This window comes from Crinia signifera, chromosome 9, assembly GCF_055691185.1.
Source record: "Crinia signifera chromosome 9, ASM5569118v1, whole genome shotgun sequence".
Classification (NCBI taxonomy): domain Eukaryota; kingdom Metazoa; phylum Chordata; class Amphibia; order Anura; family Myobatrachidae; genus Crinia; species Crinia signifera.
The window spans coordinates 133,755,896-133,774,225 of NC_139225.1; the positions used below are offsets into that span (position 1 = coordinate 133,755,896).

An 18,330-nucleotide genomic window follows, 5' to 3' on the forward strand; every position below is an offset into this window, starting at 1 on the left:
TGACACCCGAGGTCTAGGTTAACAGGTCATGAGTTCGACGCAAGCATTAGGTCGACAGTCAGAAGGTCGGCATGGGGTTAGTGGATGGTAGGGCTAAAAATACCACCTGTCGGCTCAAAAAACAGTGATAAAAACCCATCTCGACCTCATGACCTAGACCCGTGTCGACCGTTTCCCCTGTAAGGTACAGGTGTAACCTTTCGGTTTATAGAAGAAAATAAAAATCCAGAAAGAACAGAAGCCACAGACAGATCTTATCCCTACTTGCTTTATTTAACACGGCCCAACTGCGTTTCTTACGAGATGGCTCACGAGACGATACACGAAACAAAGAAAAGAATTTGCCTTTGACATCAAATGCAGATAAATAAGCACATCAACTGTTTAATGCAAGATAAAGGAAGAACAATGACGTACTGCGTACTGGAGTCAGCTGGCGGACCAATCTGCTTTCCCTCCTTCTCAGCCCTTCATCTCTTAGTGGAACCTTCATTTATTAGCTGGAGGCATCTCCCACACATGAGGAGCACAAGTCACATCAGCTCTACATCATAGTGTAAACCCCACACGACATGTCTTTTTTTCCTGGACCCTGATGCTCGACAATTGTGCCGAATCAACTGTGTGTGCAGCATGTACCACAATTGTATAGATCAGATGTGTTTCTAGCATCTCTGGATAAATAGCTCATTGTTTAATTAATATTATTCTTAATATACTCCATAAAGGCATATAGTAATAAAAAGTACAGTCACTGCTGCAGTGACCTCCAACCACAGACAGCTCTGGCAGCTAATCTGTCAAAACTAAATACAGAACTCCCAAATTTGGTCAAGCTGCAGGTAGAGATAGCCCTAAAAGTCATATATAGTAAGGTAATTAGGGTTAAAGACCCCCCCCCCCTTTTTTTATCCCCCCCCCCGACCATGCTCCCAAAATCCATGCAAATGGCGGTAAAACGGCTGACCCAGTCGTCCCAAAGAGCGGGGATTGCACGAAGATACTGTCTGAGCTGTGACAGAGGTGGGACTGCACCTCATACCTCGAGGTTCCCTATGCTAGCTAAAAACGTGCAAGAAAGTCATGGCGCCCACTGCAGTATTGTATACCTAATCTGTAATATCACAAGAACTCCCTCAGGTCACTAAATACTTTAAAAGTCATCCCCATGACTACACCCGGTGGTGGCGGCAGCCATTTTGTGTGCATAACCAATCGCTCAATGCAGCCTCAGCCATGTCACAGGTACCGAAGAAATGGATAGGCCGCATTCTTACATGAAGTGGCCACCACCGCTGTGTGTAATCAGCAGGCGCACTTTCAACACAAAAAATAATAATAATAATAATAAAGGTTCTTGTGGTAAGTTAGAATTTTATGTCAATAATGAAAATGGGCAAAACTGTTCCCCCATCCCTCTCCTCAAAACTTTCTGAGGCGGACTTTGGCCGGCGGAGAAGGGGGTAACAGGACATGACCATTAGCGTAAGTCTTCCTCTTCTCCTTTGATGGTCTTCTTGACACGTAGCAGCATTGTGGTCAGCCATTGGTCCAGGCGCGAGATGGAGTCATACTCTTTTACCTGTTGGGCGAGAGGACAGGTTATTCTTTGTGACTCCAGGTAACCCTCCCCCCCCCTCCCTCCCAACAGACAAAGCAACTTACTGCGTCCGTGAAGTTGTCCACATTCTGTTCTTCATGAGCATCGAGAAGTTTCTGTCAGGAGGTAAGAGAGCATCGGGCAGGTTAAAAATAACAAATGGCAACTAAAAACATCTTATTGGGTGCCACAAAATTGACTCTGACTGTGCGCTTAAGAGATGCCCGTATTTATGCTGCCATGCAAGTACACATAAGAAGGGTGCAGCTGATCAATATCATTGATCCTCCTCTCCTTTAATTTTGATAGGTTTCATCCCCATTGTTCTTGCTTGATTGCTTTCCCTATAATCTTCTATGATGCCAATGCAGTCCATAGAAGCCAAGGAATCTGTGAAAGTACTGGTCCTGGCACTTGCCAGGTCCCAGAACCTGTGGCTGGATGTAGCCTCTGCTAGGCACAGATACAGGGGCAGCCTCCCTACTAAAAGTAAGTAGTATCAGCAGCAACTTAATTAATACTATTGTTAAATGAATAGGATATCAAAACAGTTGAAAGCTCTTAAGGACATGTAAATTTGGAGATTAAACTGTGCTGCACTGCAGGAGGGGCAGATACAAGGGACATATACTGGGAAGAGGGATGGCCTAGTTTATATATAAAGGTCACTATAAAAACAAAGCTACTCAGTATTTACTTGCTGCATTTAAACGCAGACAGTATTTTCTCTGCATGCAAAAACAAATTAAATCATTGCATTTGCATCCCTTGTATACGGAGCATGGGTTGATTCAGGAGCAAATTGCTCCTACTTTTAAATTTGCTAAATATGACCCAGGTTCCAAGGGTCTAATTCAGATTTGTACATAAACCCGCTGATTTCCGTATAAATCCGATGGTTGTGGGGCTGCTCAGAGGCAAGACCCGTTTTGCGTATGTGCAGAGCGTGTCGTGTGATATCGCTTGCAGCACCGTTAGCCACAGCATGATTTGGGGGGGGGGGGGGCAGTGTGTAGATGGCACCCAGCACTCTACCTCAAAACAAGTGGGGTCTCCCCGTTTTTAAGGTATGACGGGTCCAAGTCCTGCGCCGTTGGACATATACTTACCGGAACAGGGTATTCAGAGCAGACAGCCTGGCCGAGTAAGCTTCAGCAGGCTGACGAATGCCTAAACCCATGGGCACAATGATGATCAGAGACGGGATCCCGGCGTTCAAAATCCCGACGCCGGAATCCCGACAAGGGGGGGGACGTGGATCGCTGCGCTCGCCACGCAGCGGGCCCGGTGCCTCGCTACGCTCGGCACGCTAATTTATTCTCCCTCCAGGGGTGTCGTGGACACCCACGGAGAGAGAAACTGTCGGGATTTCGGCGGTCGGGATTTTGAACGCCGGGATCCCGACCGCCGGGATTTAAACTGCATCCCTCAGAGACGCAGCACCCAGATCCTCTCTTACAGACACCTCCTGCAGCATTTACATCACAGCGGCTACCTTGTATCTTATGCTTATCGTGTGGATGGACGTCCCACAGAGAAAACATGTATTACCTTCACTAGTTTACACTCCCGGGACTCAGAGAAAGCTGGAAACATCTCCTCATACTTCTGGACTGCCAGCTGTGATAGAATTACACAAATCAGTACTTCGGAAGGTCCCTTTATATGCGATGTAACGTCTGCCCGTGCAGTTTACCTTGGCATTGTACATGTCGATGCAGAAGTGGCAGAGGGCAGCTTTGAAGAAATACTCTTTGGCACTATACTTGAGCAGGGGACTGTCCATTGCATTGGTACCAACCTAACAGATATATACAGGAGGACACACTGAGCACACAGGTAAGAGGCATTGTTATGTAGTCCCGGTACCCCACCCTGGAAAACCCCAGAATCTGGAGCCCCTCCCACCCATGCAGGCTCAGGGCTCTACCTGCTCGTAGATTTCTACAGCTTTCGCATACTGCTCCAGCTGTGCCGTATAGGTGGCCACCTTCAGCAGACATTTGTTGGCAGAACTAGAAAAGAAACAGAGGAAGTGCTGATTATATATCACTGATTAATTGTCTTTCCGCGTTAAGTTTTAGTCCATGCACCATTCAATAGCTCTTCTTTGTACAATATCTTATGCCTTTAGATCCTTCTGGAAACAAGGCTTCAAGAACTGAACACAGTACTCTAGAGGAGAGTGCACTAATGTCCTATACAACAGCGTTATTACTCTCCCTACACAACCAAGTATAGGACTTGCCTTCCTCATGCTATCACTAGATAAAATGCACCACACTGTTCTCTGGTAAAAAAAACAATTTAGGAAAATCCATAGGCCTCACATTCAGGTGGCCGCTGATCGGCTGAGAGAGCTCTTTCTCAGCAAATCATAGGGCAGCCCAGTGTTTTAAATAGTTTTTTGTTTTTTTTTTCAAATCTTGCCGCCACCGCTGATGAGCCCCACCACCCTCCAGCGGCGCTCCTTCACAGCACTGCGCTCCACCACTGCCCCCCGAACCTGATGCCAGTGCTCTTCTCCCTGCTACCCAAACTTGCCACCAGCTCTCGCCACTGATGGCATGTGGTTAAAAACCACATGCCATCGCTCATACAATTCGATAAATAATATGTGCAACACATAATATTTTTCAACGTGACATGCAACCAGCGGGCCCGCGCATGGCGTCGGGGGGACCCATTCGACGCGTATACAATCCTTCGATTTATCGCACAGATGCGGTCGAAATCGAAGGATTGTATGCATTATCGCCCTAGTGTAAGGGCAGCATGACTACCTAACCAGGCATAATACAAAGTACATCCCAGGCATGTACCTGTTGGACTCCTCCCCCTTGTAGTAATCTGCTGCTTGCTCGTAGTGGGCTATCGCCTGTGGGAAAAACATAGAAACAGAACAGTAAAGAAACTATATGCCATAAACAATTATTATCTATCCCATGGAACCTCCATCATCATTGCACAACACACAATATAGAACAATGGTTGTCAGACAGCCGGGTGCTGTTACTGTGATGTCAAACACAAAGGAAGGGGTTCAGGTCTGCAAAGTGCTTTTGGGATGTCAGAACATTGGGGGTTATTTTGGTTCACTCCTCCTGACAAATTCCTTCTTGGAAGGACTAAACCATGTGCACTGCAGGTGGGGCAGATGTAACATGCAGAGAGATTAAGATTTGGGTGGGGTTTTACTTCAAAGTGAGATCTATATTGCAGTGTAAAAATAAAGCAGTCAGTATTTTCCCTGCACAGAAACAAAAGAACTCACCCAAATCTAATTCTCTCTGCACATTTCACTGCCCCCCCCCCCCCTGCAGTGCACATGGTTTTGTCCTTCTAAGAAGGAGTGAACCAGAATTCCCCCACTGTCACAAGTTTAATTCAATCTTTAAAAAAAAAAAAAAAAAAAAAAAGGGCACTTAGCATGAAGCCAGACAACACACCTTCTCTATGTCCACCAGCTCAGACTCGTAGATCTCCGCTATAGATATGTGATGCTTGGCTGCGATGGTGAATCTTCCCTGTACAACAAAGAAACAATGCATTTTTTTTTTTTAAACAAAACCCATCAAATTTCCACGCACCCATCCTTCTGCAGATGACGGACATTTCCTCTCCTGCACTGCCCTCACATGCCCAACTACACTGGCCCCCAGACTTTAAGTATGCCCTTAAGACTCAAGTGTTCATGCAAGCCTACCATCCCTCATTCCTAGAAACTCCTACAGCACAAGTGGTACAATGAGTTTAGGCACAAAGGTGCTGTTGGAGGTCAAGACGGACAGTATCAGAGATGTATTGGAAAAGACCTGGGCGTTAGGACCCGGTTTAAAGCTGGCAAATATAAATTAGGGGCAAAGTAGTGGTCACTCCTGGACGTGACTTGGTGCACGCATGGAGATCGTCCCTCTTATGGGCATGTTATGGTAGTGTTGGCGATCAGACAAACGCTCATCCCTGCTCACACAGATGGCCACAAAGAACCTGCATCTGCCATAGGTTGTGGTGCGGATCAATATCTCTGTGCCTGCGGGACGCTGACAGTGAGCGTCTCAGTTCTTGACACCAGGAAAGATCTATGTAGCTGCTCTAGCATAAAGTCGAAGACAGGCAACCGCCAATAGAAGCAGCCGCGGCGCCACCCACCTCTGAGTTTGCTCCAATACTGCTGGACACTGTACAGATGGAGACGCTCTCATCTATCCTCCCTTCACGCTGCAGCGCACTGCCTCGGCTCGCTGTTCGCAGAGAATGAGACGCGCCCATTTGCAGCAATGGGGCGCGTGAGCGCCTCACACGCGTCCCATTCTCAGGGAATGGCGTAGCTCCATCTATATATCCATCTGCCGCTGGAATAGGGGAGCATTATCCACCCAGTGTGGAGATATGGAGCGAGTCACCGAGCCCGAAGCGTGGCGAGCCCCGCGAGGGGACGCGGAAAACGATCCCGAAGCGTGGTGAGCGCAGCGAGCTCCGCGAGGGGACGCGGAATACATGTCAAGTAATCAGTGTCCCCTCGCTGCGCTCGCCACGGGATTGTTTTCCGCGTCCGCTCGCCACGCTTCGGGCTCGGTGGCTCGCCACGCTTTATAAAATCAACTCCACGCCGACGTGTTTAGTGGGGGTAGGAACAGGTTGTGAGGACGTGTACCACATTCCGCTCACCACGCTTTGGGCTGACTTGGATAGTGGGGGTGTGCAAGGATGGAATAGCATGCAAATCGGCAGAAAATCATGGAAAATCCGAATTTTAGTATGATATTTGCGGCCGATTTCGCGCCATGACTTATTGCAACCATGTTACCATTTGCTGAGTGCACTTGTAGCAATTTCACAATAGAACTCCTATAATGATGGACAAAGATCTCAATGGGGATAATGGATGCTTATAGCATAGACGAACATCAACAGTAGTAGGTCACGAGCAATGATGGATGACTCACCATGTCGGTGTAGATCTCTATGGCTCGGAGAAGACAGTTGATGGCCTCTGCAATACAAGATATTTACAATGTGACAGGAAGCATCAGCTACGTCCTGATAACAGCAATCAGATATATTCTCCACCTACTTCCCTGACGATCAGTAACATACAAAAATACAACTCCTCTAGCAAAGGTCTAAAGCTCGATCACTGCGTTATATAGTACAGTAGTATCTACCTCCTGTTATACTTATTTGTGTTGCTTGGCCACAAGAATAAGTGGCAGAGCTGCACTACTTATATCGGCAACCAATCAGCAGCTATGTATAATTTATTTTATGCAAATTACAGATGTTACTCCAGTGCTGATTGGTTGACATGGGCCACTTCTCTTCCCTTATAACTGCTTCATACATTTACCCCTCAGTAATCCCAGACACCGGGTTTCCTCTTACCTTGAGGGTCAGACTTCTTAAAGGCGTTTCCGGCATCCACAAAGTTAGTGGCTGCATCATGTTTGCTCTGAACCTGTAGGTGCAGTTGGGCAGCCTGGCAGAAAGCATTCCCAGCAGCTAGAAGAGAAGGTAAAGCGTTACATACAGTCTATGCTCTGCAGGAGCCACCACTTTAGACAGCATTCTTAGACGCAGCCAAACGCACCAGCCCATTCCAGTTGCACTGACACAGCTCCAACCCCAGTTTTCCAAGTGTCAGAACCAGCCCTGGTCCCTACTTTGCCTTTGGCCAGTTTGCCTAATAACATGAGACATTTGCCCACACCATAACTACTGAGGACTAAGTGACTGATCAATCTCTATAGGGGGGAACTGGCTAAAGCATACATCAAACCAGCTGATGTGCACCACATCCTCTGAGGCTCTGTCCAAATGGATCACCTTATTTTTTAACGGTGGACTGGTCTTTATTTCTCATGTGATCATTTATTCAGCTACTACTGGCTGCAGTATGCCACTCTGTAACTAGTGATCATTTTAGCACCCTGCACCTTTCAAAACTCTTGCAGTTCCTCTTCCCTGCCTGGGGTGTCACTGTCTGCTCTGGTGCCTCTAGTACAGTCTGTTATGCATTGAGATACAGACCACAATGTGGTATCAGAGCAGAGAGACACCCCAGGCAAGGAAGAGGTAGTGTTCTTTCTAGCACCCGCCATCTTTGAAAACCCATGCAATTCCTCTTCCCTGCCTGAGGTGTCACTATCTGTTGTAGTGATTCTAGCACAGTGTGGTCTGCATATCAGCACTGATATGCAAACCAGACCTGTGCTAGAAACACCACAGCAGACAGCCACACCTGAGGCAGGGAAAAGGAACTGCATGGGTTTTCAAAGATGGCGGGTGCTAGAATGAACACTAAAGAGGAACTGCACTGGTTTTTAAAGGTGCAGGGTGCTAGAATGAACACTAACTGTACATTGATTAGGGGCATTATGGGAACGGACATACTTTTTTTGGGGTCACTAATTGCAGCTTTAAAGTGTTATTTATTATTGTATAAAATTACCATTTTTAATCAGGCATACTTGAATACCTTTTTATGAAAAGATCAATCCAATCACCCATATGATGCTTTAGTTTTACCACGGAAACTGCTCATTTTTGTATTAGGACAAAAATAAACTCTGCATCATAACTACACCAGGTTACAAATGCAAGGCCACCATCACTCTTATAGGCCGGTCATAAGGGGGATTTCTGCATTCACTGGCATTGCCAGCCATGTACCCAAACAACTGTTCCTGGCATATAATTGTGCCACCTACCGCTCCAATTTTTCACTATTTTGAACATGTTGGCTGCCCGGGCATAGAGCTCACATGCTTCTTCCACCTTGGAGGAGCCCCTGAAAAAGATGGTGTAAATAACAGGTACTCAATCATGGGCCAAATGGGCAAGGGGGATTAGTAAAAACGACAGACTACATACCTGTGATAGGCTGGCTACCTTGAAACGTGTTCAGGGGATTAAACGGGTTGACTGATGTGAATGGTATTTAAAACAGTAATCTTCTACAATGTGAAGCCTCAGACCTTAGTATTCCTTCTAGGAAGTAAGGGGGGCAGGGCAGGGGGGGGGGAGGGTCGGACCGGGCACACCGACGTCACTATTTTGGGCGTGCCCGGGCCGCCAATGTCACAAAAGGGGAGTGCCTGGGCCGTGACGAAAAGGGACGTGCCAGGCCGGCGGAATCACGCAGAGGAGTGGGCACAGCCGGCGGCGTCACGCAAAGGGGTGGGCGCGGCTGGCGGCGTCATGCACAGGGGGCTGACCCGGCCACCCGGAAGGCTGTACACTGCCAGGGAAGTGCCGGGCTTCCCCGGTCAAAACAGCGGGGACAAAGGCAGGCTGGTTTAGCGGGGTGCTGCCAGAGGGGCAGGGCGCATTTTTCACTTTAAAAACCGGGCAGGGCGCAGCGCCCCGCTAAAACAGCCTAGCGGGAACACTACACCTGTTTTAAATACCGGTTCAAAATACAGGTTTTTTTTAAACGTTTAGGCAGTGTGAAAGTGGTATTAGATACAATAAGAACTTCACAAGACATTATTGATAACAATAATAATATTATAGTAATATGCAACATAGAAGTTTTTAAACATATGAATCAATGCATAAGTTCTTGAAAGCCAGCCACACTTTCTAAGGAGAATGGTTGGGGGCTCAGATAAACACAAACAGTATTAATGAATCTGGAAGGCTGCGTATGTGGATTTCATGTAAGTACAGCTTCAGAAATGATGGACAGGTTCCCCATGAGATCTTCTAGTAGCCTGCACATCCGCAGATGCCAGCAGTAAGTACTGGAGCCCAGGATGACAAATCAGGTTTAATGTTTACTCTACAGCGATCCATCACTATAGGATTACTGCCAACAGACTGCTTGTTTTCCAGGCTGTATCACTAACTGTGAATGTTTAGGAAGTGATCTCCGGTCATTTAATCCTCTCATCAACTGTGATTAGCCAAATCAACTATATGTATCGTTTTTTTTATTAATTAATTAAAGAGTGCCTCGATGCCACAATAAAGAAAATGCAATATTAGGTTTTGTTTTGTAATGGAGTTAGCCAGAGATGGGCAAATAGGAGTGTTTAGATGGAAGACACTAGAACTTCTTTATGTCCATAACATAACATCCCCCCCCCCAGACATCTCCCAGGGAATCTGCCCATGTGATATAGTTTAGCCCCAAGCACTGGATCATACTCATTACTTACCTGTGTTCATTTCAGCACCGTTACCTGACCTCCCATTCACCCAACTTATTTGGTTCCATATTTCTGTAATCATCATCCTTTTTACTAGTATCTAAAAATAATTTCCCAGATCACTTTCCTGCTGAACTGTACAGACATTATAGGTCATTCTGGACAGTCCCTGCCCCATTGGTGCTTTTGGTCTAAATTCCCTATGAATCAAATGTGTGTGTACACACAAAAACTGGGGCTCATTCTGTCAGAATCCAAACAACCCACCAGTGTGTTTTTGGGGTGTAGTGGGGGAAAACCCTCAAAGATATTGGCTGAAACTGGTGTTACCCCTTCCACTAATGGGTGACAACCCAGGTCACTCCAAGCTCCCCACCAGACCCTGGTCTTCCAATGACTCAGGTTTTCAGTGGGCGATTGGAGACAATACTGTCTTTAGCCAATTAATTTCTTTTAGCCATAAACCAGCTCAACTACACCTGGGTCCTGCCTTTCAGACAGAAGCCCAGCCACTGACCAGAGTTAACACTAGTTGACTGAAGGGTAACAGGACCTAGAAAGCCCCTTTCAGACATAAGACAGACACGGGTCGATATGTGGCCACACACGCAGACCCCTGGGGTGTAACAAGTTGCATACTGTCTCACAGAGCTGAGGTCATGGGTTTGAGTCCCACCATGGCCCTAACTGCGGAGTTTGTATATTCTCCCCGTGAGTTTCCTCTGGGTACTCCGGTTTCCTCCCACAATCCAAAAATATACTGGTAGGTTAATTGGCTCCCCAAAAAATGTAACCCTAGATTGTCTGTGTGTGCATGTACATGTGGTAGGGAATATAGATTGTAAGGTCCACTGAGGCAGGGACTGATGTGAATGTTCAAATATTCTCTGTAAAAGCTGCGGAATATGTGTGCGCTATAAGAAACAATAATAATAATATGGCCGGTATGTAAGTTACCCCAAAAACGTTGGGTCGCAACCGGGTTTTTAAAACCCGCTTCAAGCCGGGTGCCGGCGCTTGCTCCCTTTTACACCGCCGCATCCCCAGCCGCCGCTTGGAGATGACGTCATCTCCAAGCGCCGCCACCAGGACCCGGACCACTGCGCTGGGGGCGAGCCCTGCACAAAGGTAATCTGCTGGGCTGCCCCCAGCCCTCGTGCACCCCCCCAGCCGTCGTCCGGGAGGTGAATGGATGCCGCACACAGGCATCCATTGTGCATTGCTATAGTGTGTAACACATACCCACCTTCCATAGATAATAACATGTAATTGTACAGAAGCTGGGGGGAAGCACATAGTGACCATACAGAACCATATGGATTGTGCTCTGCACCTGAAATAGGATAATGACAAATATCCCCTATACTGACCACCTCCCCCATTCCATTCCCACCATCCTGGGCACCATAATCCCCTTCCCTCCATCTGAACTGTCACCCGCTCACCCGAAGAGCCCGGAGAAGAAGGACTGGGAGGATTTGATTTTCTTGTCGGCCTCAGCCAGGAGCTGCATCGCCTCCTTCTCCTTCCCGGTGTTATCCATGGCGGGGATGGCAGGACGCAGCTCTCACCGGGTACCAGGGGTAATTATGGGGCTATAACGAGGGCCAATACCGAAGAAGGGGCCTGCGGGGTGGTCTCTGACTCCTACTGACAGCTTGGCCTCGGCGAGGGGGAGGAAATATCGGGATGAGCCGGCGCTGACACAAACAGCACCACTTCCGCCCACACAGAGCATGTGACCACGCCAGTATCTCACTTCCGCCCACACTAAGCATGTGACCGCGCCAGCACTTCACTTCCGCCCACAGCTTGTCTCAGCTGACCCGCACGTCACGTGAGCGATTTAAAACTGTAGCCGCCGGCCAGCAGCTGTCTGGCAACAGAGCAGCGGGCGGAGAGATTGAGTGCTGGTGGTGCACCACTGCTGGTAAAGGGGCATTAGTTCTATCATGCTTACGTGTACCAATTGCACAATGAGCATAGGCTGCTGCATGGGACATTAATGAGTTTGGGGTTTCCATGTGCATAGAAGGTCTTTCTAGCAGTGAATGTCTCATTTCAACCATACGTAGTTGTTTAGCTAATTATACAGGTGTGTCTGCTGATTACATGCCTTACTTTGACTGTAATTGCGTATTCTAGTGATGATATAATTAAGTTAATCACAACATCCTTTATAATTAAATGCTAGCACTGCTCTTTGAAAAAAGAGATGGATAGATTGCGCTCACCTGTGATGCAATAAAGGTATGTGTAAGTATATAGAAATTTAAAGATAGGATTGAATGAGTAAGTAAATCACGATGAAAAGACGGTCAAGTAAAATTCAAAGGGAATTTAATGAAGGTTATATTATGTTAAAGAAATGTACGGAGTCCTGATAAATGCAGGAATAGGCCAGCGGGGTATCACTCCACAAGGCCTTATCTGAAGTATAAGTATGACCTATGTAGGTCCCTTTAGTCCATAGGTCCCTTAGTAGGAACCTATGTACCTTAGTGGGTGACCGCAGCGGTCTGTCAGGGCAAGGGGATGAGGGAATGCACTTGGCAATGTTCAAGCCCCGTGGAGCACAATATAGTGATAGCAAAAAGTCTCGTATAGAAAGTGCTATGACAAATGTCCAATGAGGTGTAATGCCGGCGTGGAGGGCAGTGAGCGGCGTCCTGCTATGCGCTCTTACCGAATCGTCGCTGGAAGGTTCTGCTGCCTTGCTGAGGTTGGTAGTTTGTTTGGCTCGGGTGAGTGCACAGCCGTGCGGCAACACTCGGCTCCACGGTCACTGTCTCCCGTGACTTCCGGGTTCCGCTATCACGAGATCGCGGTTCCCTAAGCAACGCTTGACAGCGTAATGCGGGCTCGTACTCCCGGCTGGGAGGAGGCTGTTGCAGGGGGTGGATGATGGTGGAAGCTGGATTGTAGAATAGGAATGAATGAAATGTCCCAACGCGTTTCAGCCACTAGGGCCTTTGTCAAGGATAAGTGGTGTAAGTGGCTAGTGGCTGAAACGCGTTGGGCCATTTCATTCATTCCTATTCTACAATCCAGCTTCCACCATCATCCGCCCCCTGCAACAGCCTCCTCCCAGCCGGGAGTACGAGCCCGCATTACGCTGTCAAGCGTTGCTTAGGGAACCGCGATCTCGCGATAGCGGAATCCGGAAGTCACGGGAGACAGTGACCGTGGAGCCAGGTGTTGCCGCACGGCTGTGCACTCACCCGAGCCAAACAAACCACCAACCTCAGCAAGGCGGCAGAACCTTCCAGCGACGATCCGGTAAGAGCGCATAGCGGGACGCCGCTCACTGCCCTCCACGCCGGCATTACACCTCATTGGACATTTGTCATAGCACTTTCTATACGAGACTTTTTGCTATCACTATATTGTGCTCCACGGGGCTTGAACATTGAACATTGCCAAGTGCATTCCCTCATTCCCTCATCCCCTTGCCCTGACGACCGCTGCGGTCACCCACTAAGGTACATAGGTTCCTACTAAGGGACCTACATAGGTCATACTTATACTTCAGATAAGGCCTTGTGGAGTGATACCCCGCTGGCCTATTCCTGCATTTATCAGGACTCCGTACATTTCTTTAACATAATATAACCTTCATTAAATTCCCTTTGAATTTTACTTGACCGTCTTTTCATTGTGATTTACTTACTCATTCACTCCTATCTTTAAATTTCTATATACTCACACATACCTTTATTGCATCACAGGTGAGCGCAATCTATCCATCTCTTTTTTCAATTACTGTACTTAACAGGGTGACCAGGAGCCACCCGATACACTGCAGCTCCCTTTACATTCCAGCTCTACCTCTGGGTAGACATACACATAGGACCCACGAAAACCATACCTTGAGCGCTTACTACTTACAATTTACATTAGCACTGCTCTTTGCCTCTATGTGGGGAATTCAAGTGTTTTGCATGCTGGTGGACACTAGATGGTGCCTGGCAGAGCAATTCAAGTGTTCTTCTGTTTGGGCGCACACAGCTGCTGGCATTGACATTACTGTTTCTGATCTGTCATTTTGGGGGGCTGGTAACTAGTATGACCATGTTGCTACACATTTATTTTAAGTTACTGACTTTATTTCATGGCAGAAGTCCTGTGAGACAAGGACTGCTTTGATATTTTCATCTAGTGGACTAATCTCCCGATGTTCTAGGACAGTGGTTCCCAACCCTGGTCCTCAAGTACCCCCAACAGTGCATGTTTTGCAGGTCTCCACAAAGAATCACAAGTGCTATAATTAGCTCCACCTGTGGATCTTTTAAAATGTGTCTGAATAATGAGTGCACCTGCCGGGTGACCTGGAAAACGTGCACTGTTGGGGCTACTTGAGGACCAGGGTTGGGAACCACTGATCTACAACACAAATGTGTTCTCTAAAAATGAAAAATAGATTAACACGAAACAAATGCAACTGCTTAAGGTCCTTGCTGGGCCCCTTGTAGTTTATATAAATCGTGCTGCTGTGTGATTACGCAACATTTTAGATCCAGTTTTCTCTTGTCCCCCCAGACAGAATGTCTATGGTTAATCACCATTCTAAGATGGCATCTGCTTTGGCTACCGCAACACGAAGGAAAAGAGAAAAGGTTGCTGGTCTTGATGTAACGGCCTCTGACCTTTCTGTGGATCTCTATAAGACCAAGTTGTGGAACTATTACACGAAGCTTGGAGATTCCTACGTAGAATGTAAAGTTTGCAAGAAGCAGCTCTCCTACCATAACAATACCGAACTTCTGAGAGACCATCTTGTAAGAAGGCATAGCTTCTACAGTTTTTCCATCCCTCATGCTAAGGAACAGCTAGAACTGGACACTCCTGACCAGGAGGGGGCGGCCAAGAGACTGAGGCAAACTCTACCTGTACCCGGTCTGTGCCCATCTGAATCTGAATCACGAGCACAAGTGGCAGCTAACCTACTGTTGGAAATGATCTACCTTGACCTCCATCCTCTTTCTGTGGTGGATGATGAGGGGTTTTCCCTTCTCTTTGGATATTTGGACCCTAATGTTGTTCTCCCCTGCCCAACACAACTAGCTGGCATGTTGTGGCACAAGTACACCATTGTCAAACAGCAACTCAAGTGTTGTCTTCAAGCTGCCCACTCAATCGTTCTTTCTATTGAGACTTGGACCAATCACTCAAAAATGTCCTGCCTCGCTATTACAGCGAATATTATTGATAATGATTGGAGGTTATGCAGATACTTACTGGAAACGCATGTTCTCCAAAGCAAAACTGAAAAACATCTGGCAAAGAGACTGTGTTCTGTACTGGAAGAGTTTGGATTATCCGGGACCCTCATATCCAGCATTGTACATGATCAGTTGGCATCATTGTCGGCTCATGCGGACTCTCTGAAGGATACCTACGGTTGGACTAGCCTCTGTTGCACTTCCCATGTCTTGCAGCTTTGTGTCCAAGCTGGGCTAAAAGTTCAAGAAGTGGGTGACGCATTGTGCGCAGCAAGAGAGTTGGTTCACTATTTCCAAGACGACTATAAAGCCAGCTGTTACCTCAATGCCAAATTGGAGGCTATGAACAAACCCAGACTGTTGTTGGACTCTCAGATGTACTGGATTAGTACTTTAGACATGTGCCAAAATTTGGTAGACTTGAAGTGGGCAATCCTTTCCATTTTGGAGGACCAGACTGTTCAGAACCTTTCTGAACAACATTGGAAGTTGCTGCAAGACTTGGTGCCCTTGTTGAAGACCATCTGGATAGCTACAGAGTTCTTGCAGGAAGAACAAAATGCCTCCATCTCTTCACTGATGCCATGTGTCCATGGTATCCTGAATGTGGTTGGGCAAAGTTCTGAAGGCAGCAACAGCGTCATTAAAGCAGCCGCAAGTGAAATACGTGCTGAGATCTGTAGAAATTGGGACATGTTGGACGAAGGGAAGTTAATAGCCAACCCAACTGCAATAGCCTCATTTTTGGACCCTCGTTTCAAAGATCTTCGGTTCCTTAAGCCTTGGGCGAGGGGAGAACTACACATGATAGTGAGAAATATGCTTTTGCAGATGTGTGAGCCATCTTCCACTAACCAACCCTGGTCCCAGAGTTGTGAAGTTGGAGGTGGCACAGAGACTTCTGAGCTGTCTACTCAGAAGGACAGAGGTCCCACTGTTGGAACTGAAAATGTGTATGACATACTCCTGGGGAAGGATCCAACGGAGAGCATGCCTGAGGCACATCTTCAGCTGGAGAACTACATACTGGAACCGATCTGCAAACGTACCACTGACCCCCTGGGGTGGTGGAAGAGTAACCAGCACCGCTTTCCAACATTAGCACTTTTAGCCTGCCAATATCTGGCCATACCGGTCACTGTCGCAAAGCCTGCTCATGCCTTCAACCCAAAGCTAGGCCCATTGACAAAGCGTCGAGCTGCTCTAGACACAAAACACATGGACCAAATCCTTTTTTTACACCAGAATAAAGGCTTACTAGTAAAGGGTACGAAAGCAAGCGAGTGATGCTCTTAAAGGCAGCATTAATTATTATTTTGGTCTTTGCATTGTGCAGTAATATCACTATATGGTCTAAATGGCGATTTCACGGATTACAAGGTCCTCTTACAATGGCTACGTATACAATACAGTGTTTCCACTCCCTTATTACCACACCAGGTACTCACTCCTCCTAAATGACTCTGCACAACTTCCTTCCTTCATGAGCACTATATAACATCTAATAACTGTTACTGCTTTTAACTAAAACCTGTAAACATGTAGTAGCTTGTAAATAATCTACCTTTTTGCTATTTTGTTTTGTGTGTTTTTGTATAAAATTTAGAGTGCAAAAAAAAAAAATCCACGTAAATTATTGGTGGAGCGCAAGTTTTTTATGTTTTCTAATAAAGTAAATTTGTTACTGAACACTCTGTCCCTTTGTCATCTTGTTATAAAGGACATGTTCCATGTATTACATGTATTTTTAGATCAACCGTTTGAGTGCCAACATCTGAAATGTTCAAAATATCTGCTAAATATGCCAGCGTTGCTCACATTTGTTATATAAATTCAAATAAAATATGTTGTGTTAGAAAAGATTCATATTTCCTTTATAAGGTAAACATTACAAGTCATTCTGATGAATACAAATGTTTGCCTGCCAATTTTCACACCTATTTCGACAAATTCACTTGGCACTTAAAGGGTTAAAGTGCTCTTCCAGCGCCAGTTTTAACTTGTATATTGTATTGGGGGTAGAAATGCGCACTCTGTGGCTTCTGATGTGTGGTTACCGTTTGTAACAGAGTCTAAATGTACTGTGAGACTGATGTAGTGAAACAAATATTCTTTATGATCACTGGTACAATTATGATAAAATGTCTCTCCATGAAGGGTGGAATGGGGGTGGTCAACCTGGGGGTGGGCGTCACTGGGGCCAGAGGTGCACTGTGGATCTCACTGTTGTGTCTTCCACAGGCTCTGTGTGTCGGCCTCCCTGTGTCTACCTGGGTGGGCTGGGGGACCAGTGGGGACTCTGTGCGGGTGGGGGCACCGGGATCCCGCTGGTGGGGGGTAGGGGTAAGTCTGTGATGAACACTTGTGGGTGTGGGGTGGGGCGCTTGAACTGGGGGTTCACCGGCTGGAGTCTCAGTCCGTGCAGGTGTACAAGTTCCTGGTGGTCAAGGAAAGTACTGGGTGGTACCGGGGGCTGGCGTCCCTAACCCTCCGGTGGTGCACCTGGACACTTACCCGATACCCGGCAGTTGCTGCGGCGAAGATGATCTCTGCCTCGCGTCCTCTTCAGTCTTTACCGGCGTCCGCACTTCCCGCGGTGCTGCCGGCAGCAGGTCCACACCGCTGCTACAGTCGTTCCTTCCACTTCCGGGTTCGGCTGGCTTGCGTCACCCGGGGTGTTAGGGCGGCTGGAGCGGTGTGCGCTCAACTCCTCCTGGAGGAGACTTGTGTAGTGCTGGGTGGGTGCAGGACTGGCGTCCTGAGGTCCTACGCGTTTCGGCACCACGTGCCTTTCTCAAGGATTTGCATATCTGTATGTGCAGGCCTCCTTTTATGGCTACCTTGTATTGGTCAGGTGACGTCATCGGGGAGTGGTCTCTGTAGCAGTGCTGCCGTATTGGTTGTCCTAATGTGGATGATTTGGGGCATGTGTGATCGTCAGGCTTAGCTGTGTAGTGAGTCTGATAGGATCTTCTATGGCACCTCATAGTGAAACATTTACTGGAGAAAAACATCCATGGGTACAAATAAGAAATATAATTTGTCTGTAAAATACCAGAACCTACCAAATCAGCAATGGATATCTATACCAGGTTGAACTAGATGGACGCAAGTCTTTTTTCAGCCTTACCTACTATGTAACTATATGTAACTATGATATACGCTGTGGTTGTTGACACACTTGTGTCCACCATGTCCTGGTATACGTATTTTTGGCTCCTTAAGTCAGTGGAGATGCTTGTAACAGTGTCATGTGCGATTAGTTTACATTGGCACCTCATAATGAATGTATGCTGTGGGTGTTGACACTCTGTTGTGTCGACCATGTACTGGTGTAAGCATTCTTGACTCTATA

At 47.1% G+C, this 18,330-nt stretch overlaps 2 protein-coding genes across 3 annotated transcripts; one reads left to right on the forward strand and one right to left on the reverse strand.

Moving 5' to 3' along the window:
- Positions 1-252: 252 nt before the first annotated feature.
- Positions 253-11,509, reverse strand: NAPA (NSF attachment protein alpha). The gene is made up of 11 exons (XM_083159872.1): positions 11,199-11,509; positions 8,311-8,390; positions 6,986-7,102; positions 6,550-6,596; positions 5,050-5,127; positions 4,423-4,478; positions 3,531-3,615; positions 3,297-3,401; positions 3,152-3,220; positions 1,666-1,716; positions 253-1,582 (listed from the first exon to the last, which is right to left on the reverse strand). The coding sequence occupies exons 1-11, from the start codon at positions 11,294-11,296 to the stop codon at positions 1,481-1,483; spliced, it is 888 nt and encodes a 295-aa protein (XP_083015998.1). The 5' UTR covers positions 11,297-11,509; the 3' UTR covers positions 253-1,480.
- Positions 11,510-11,557: 48 nt separating this feature from the next.
- LOC146036086 (E3 SUMO-protein ligase ZBED1-like) lies at positions 11,558-16,285 on the forward strand. Of its 2 annotated transcripts, none has more exons than XM_083159871.1 (2): positions 11,558-11,683; positions 14,293-16,285. In XM_083159871.1, the coding sequence occupies exon 2, from the start codon at positions 14,298-14,300 to the stop codon at positions 16,260-16,262; it is 1,965 nt and encodes a 654-aa protein (XP_083015997.1). In that variant the 5' UTR covers positions 11,558-11,683; positions 14,293-14,297; the 3' UTR covers positions 16,263-16,285. The 2 variants fall into 2 exon arrangements, with proteins under 2 accessions (XP_083015997.1, XP_083015996.1); XM_083159870.1 differs by having other exon boundaries at positions 11,559-11,683; positions 14,297-16,285.
- Positions 16,286-18,330: the final 2,045 nt, after the last annotated feature.

What these genes read in the sequence shown, in the direction of transcription:
- NAPA (XM_083159872.1), bottom strand. Translation starts at nt 11,296, where the DNA reads ATGGATAACACCGGGAAGGAGAAGGAGGCGATGCAGCTCCTGGCTGAG. An exon ending in AGCTGGTGGACATAGAGAAG is followed by an intron (nt 4,479 to 5,049) that starts GTGTGTTGTCTG and finishes TTTTTCCCACAG; the next exon opens with GCGATAGCCCACTACGAGCA. An exon ending in TCGACATGTACAATGCCAAG is followed by an intron (nt 3,221 to 3,296) that starts GTAAACTGCACG and finishes ATTCTATCACAG; the next exon opens with CTGGCAGTCCAGAAGTATGA.
- LOC146036086 (XM_083159871.1), top strand. Translation starts at nt 14,298, where the DNA reads ATGTCTATGGTTAATCACCATTCTAAGATGGCATCTGCTTTGGCTACC.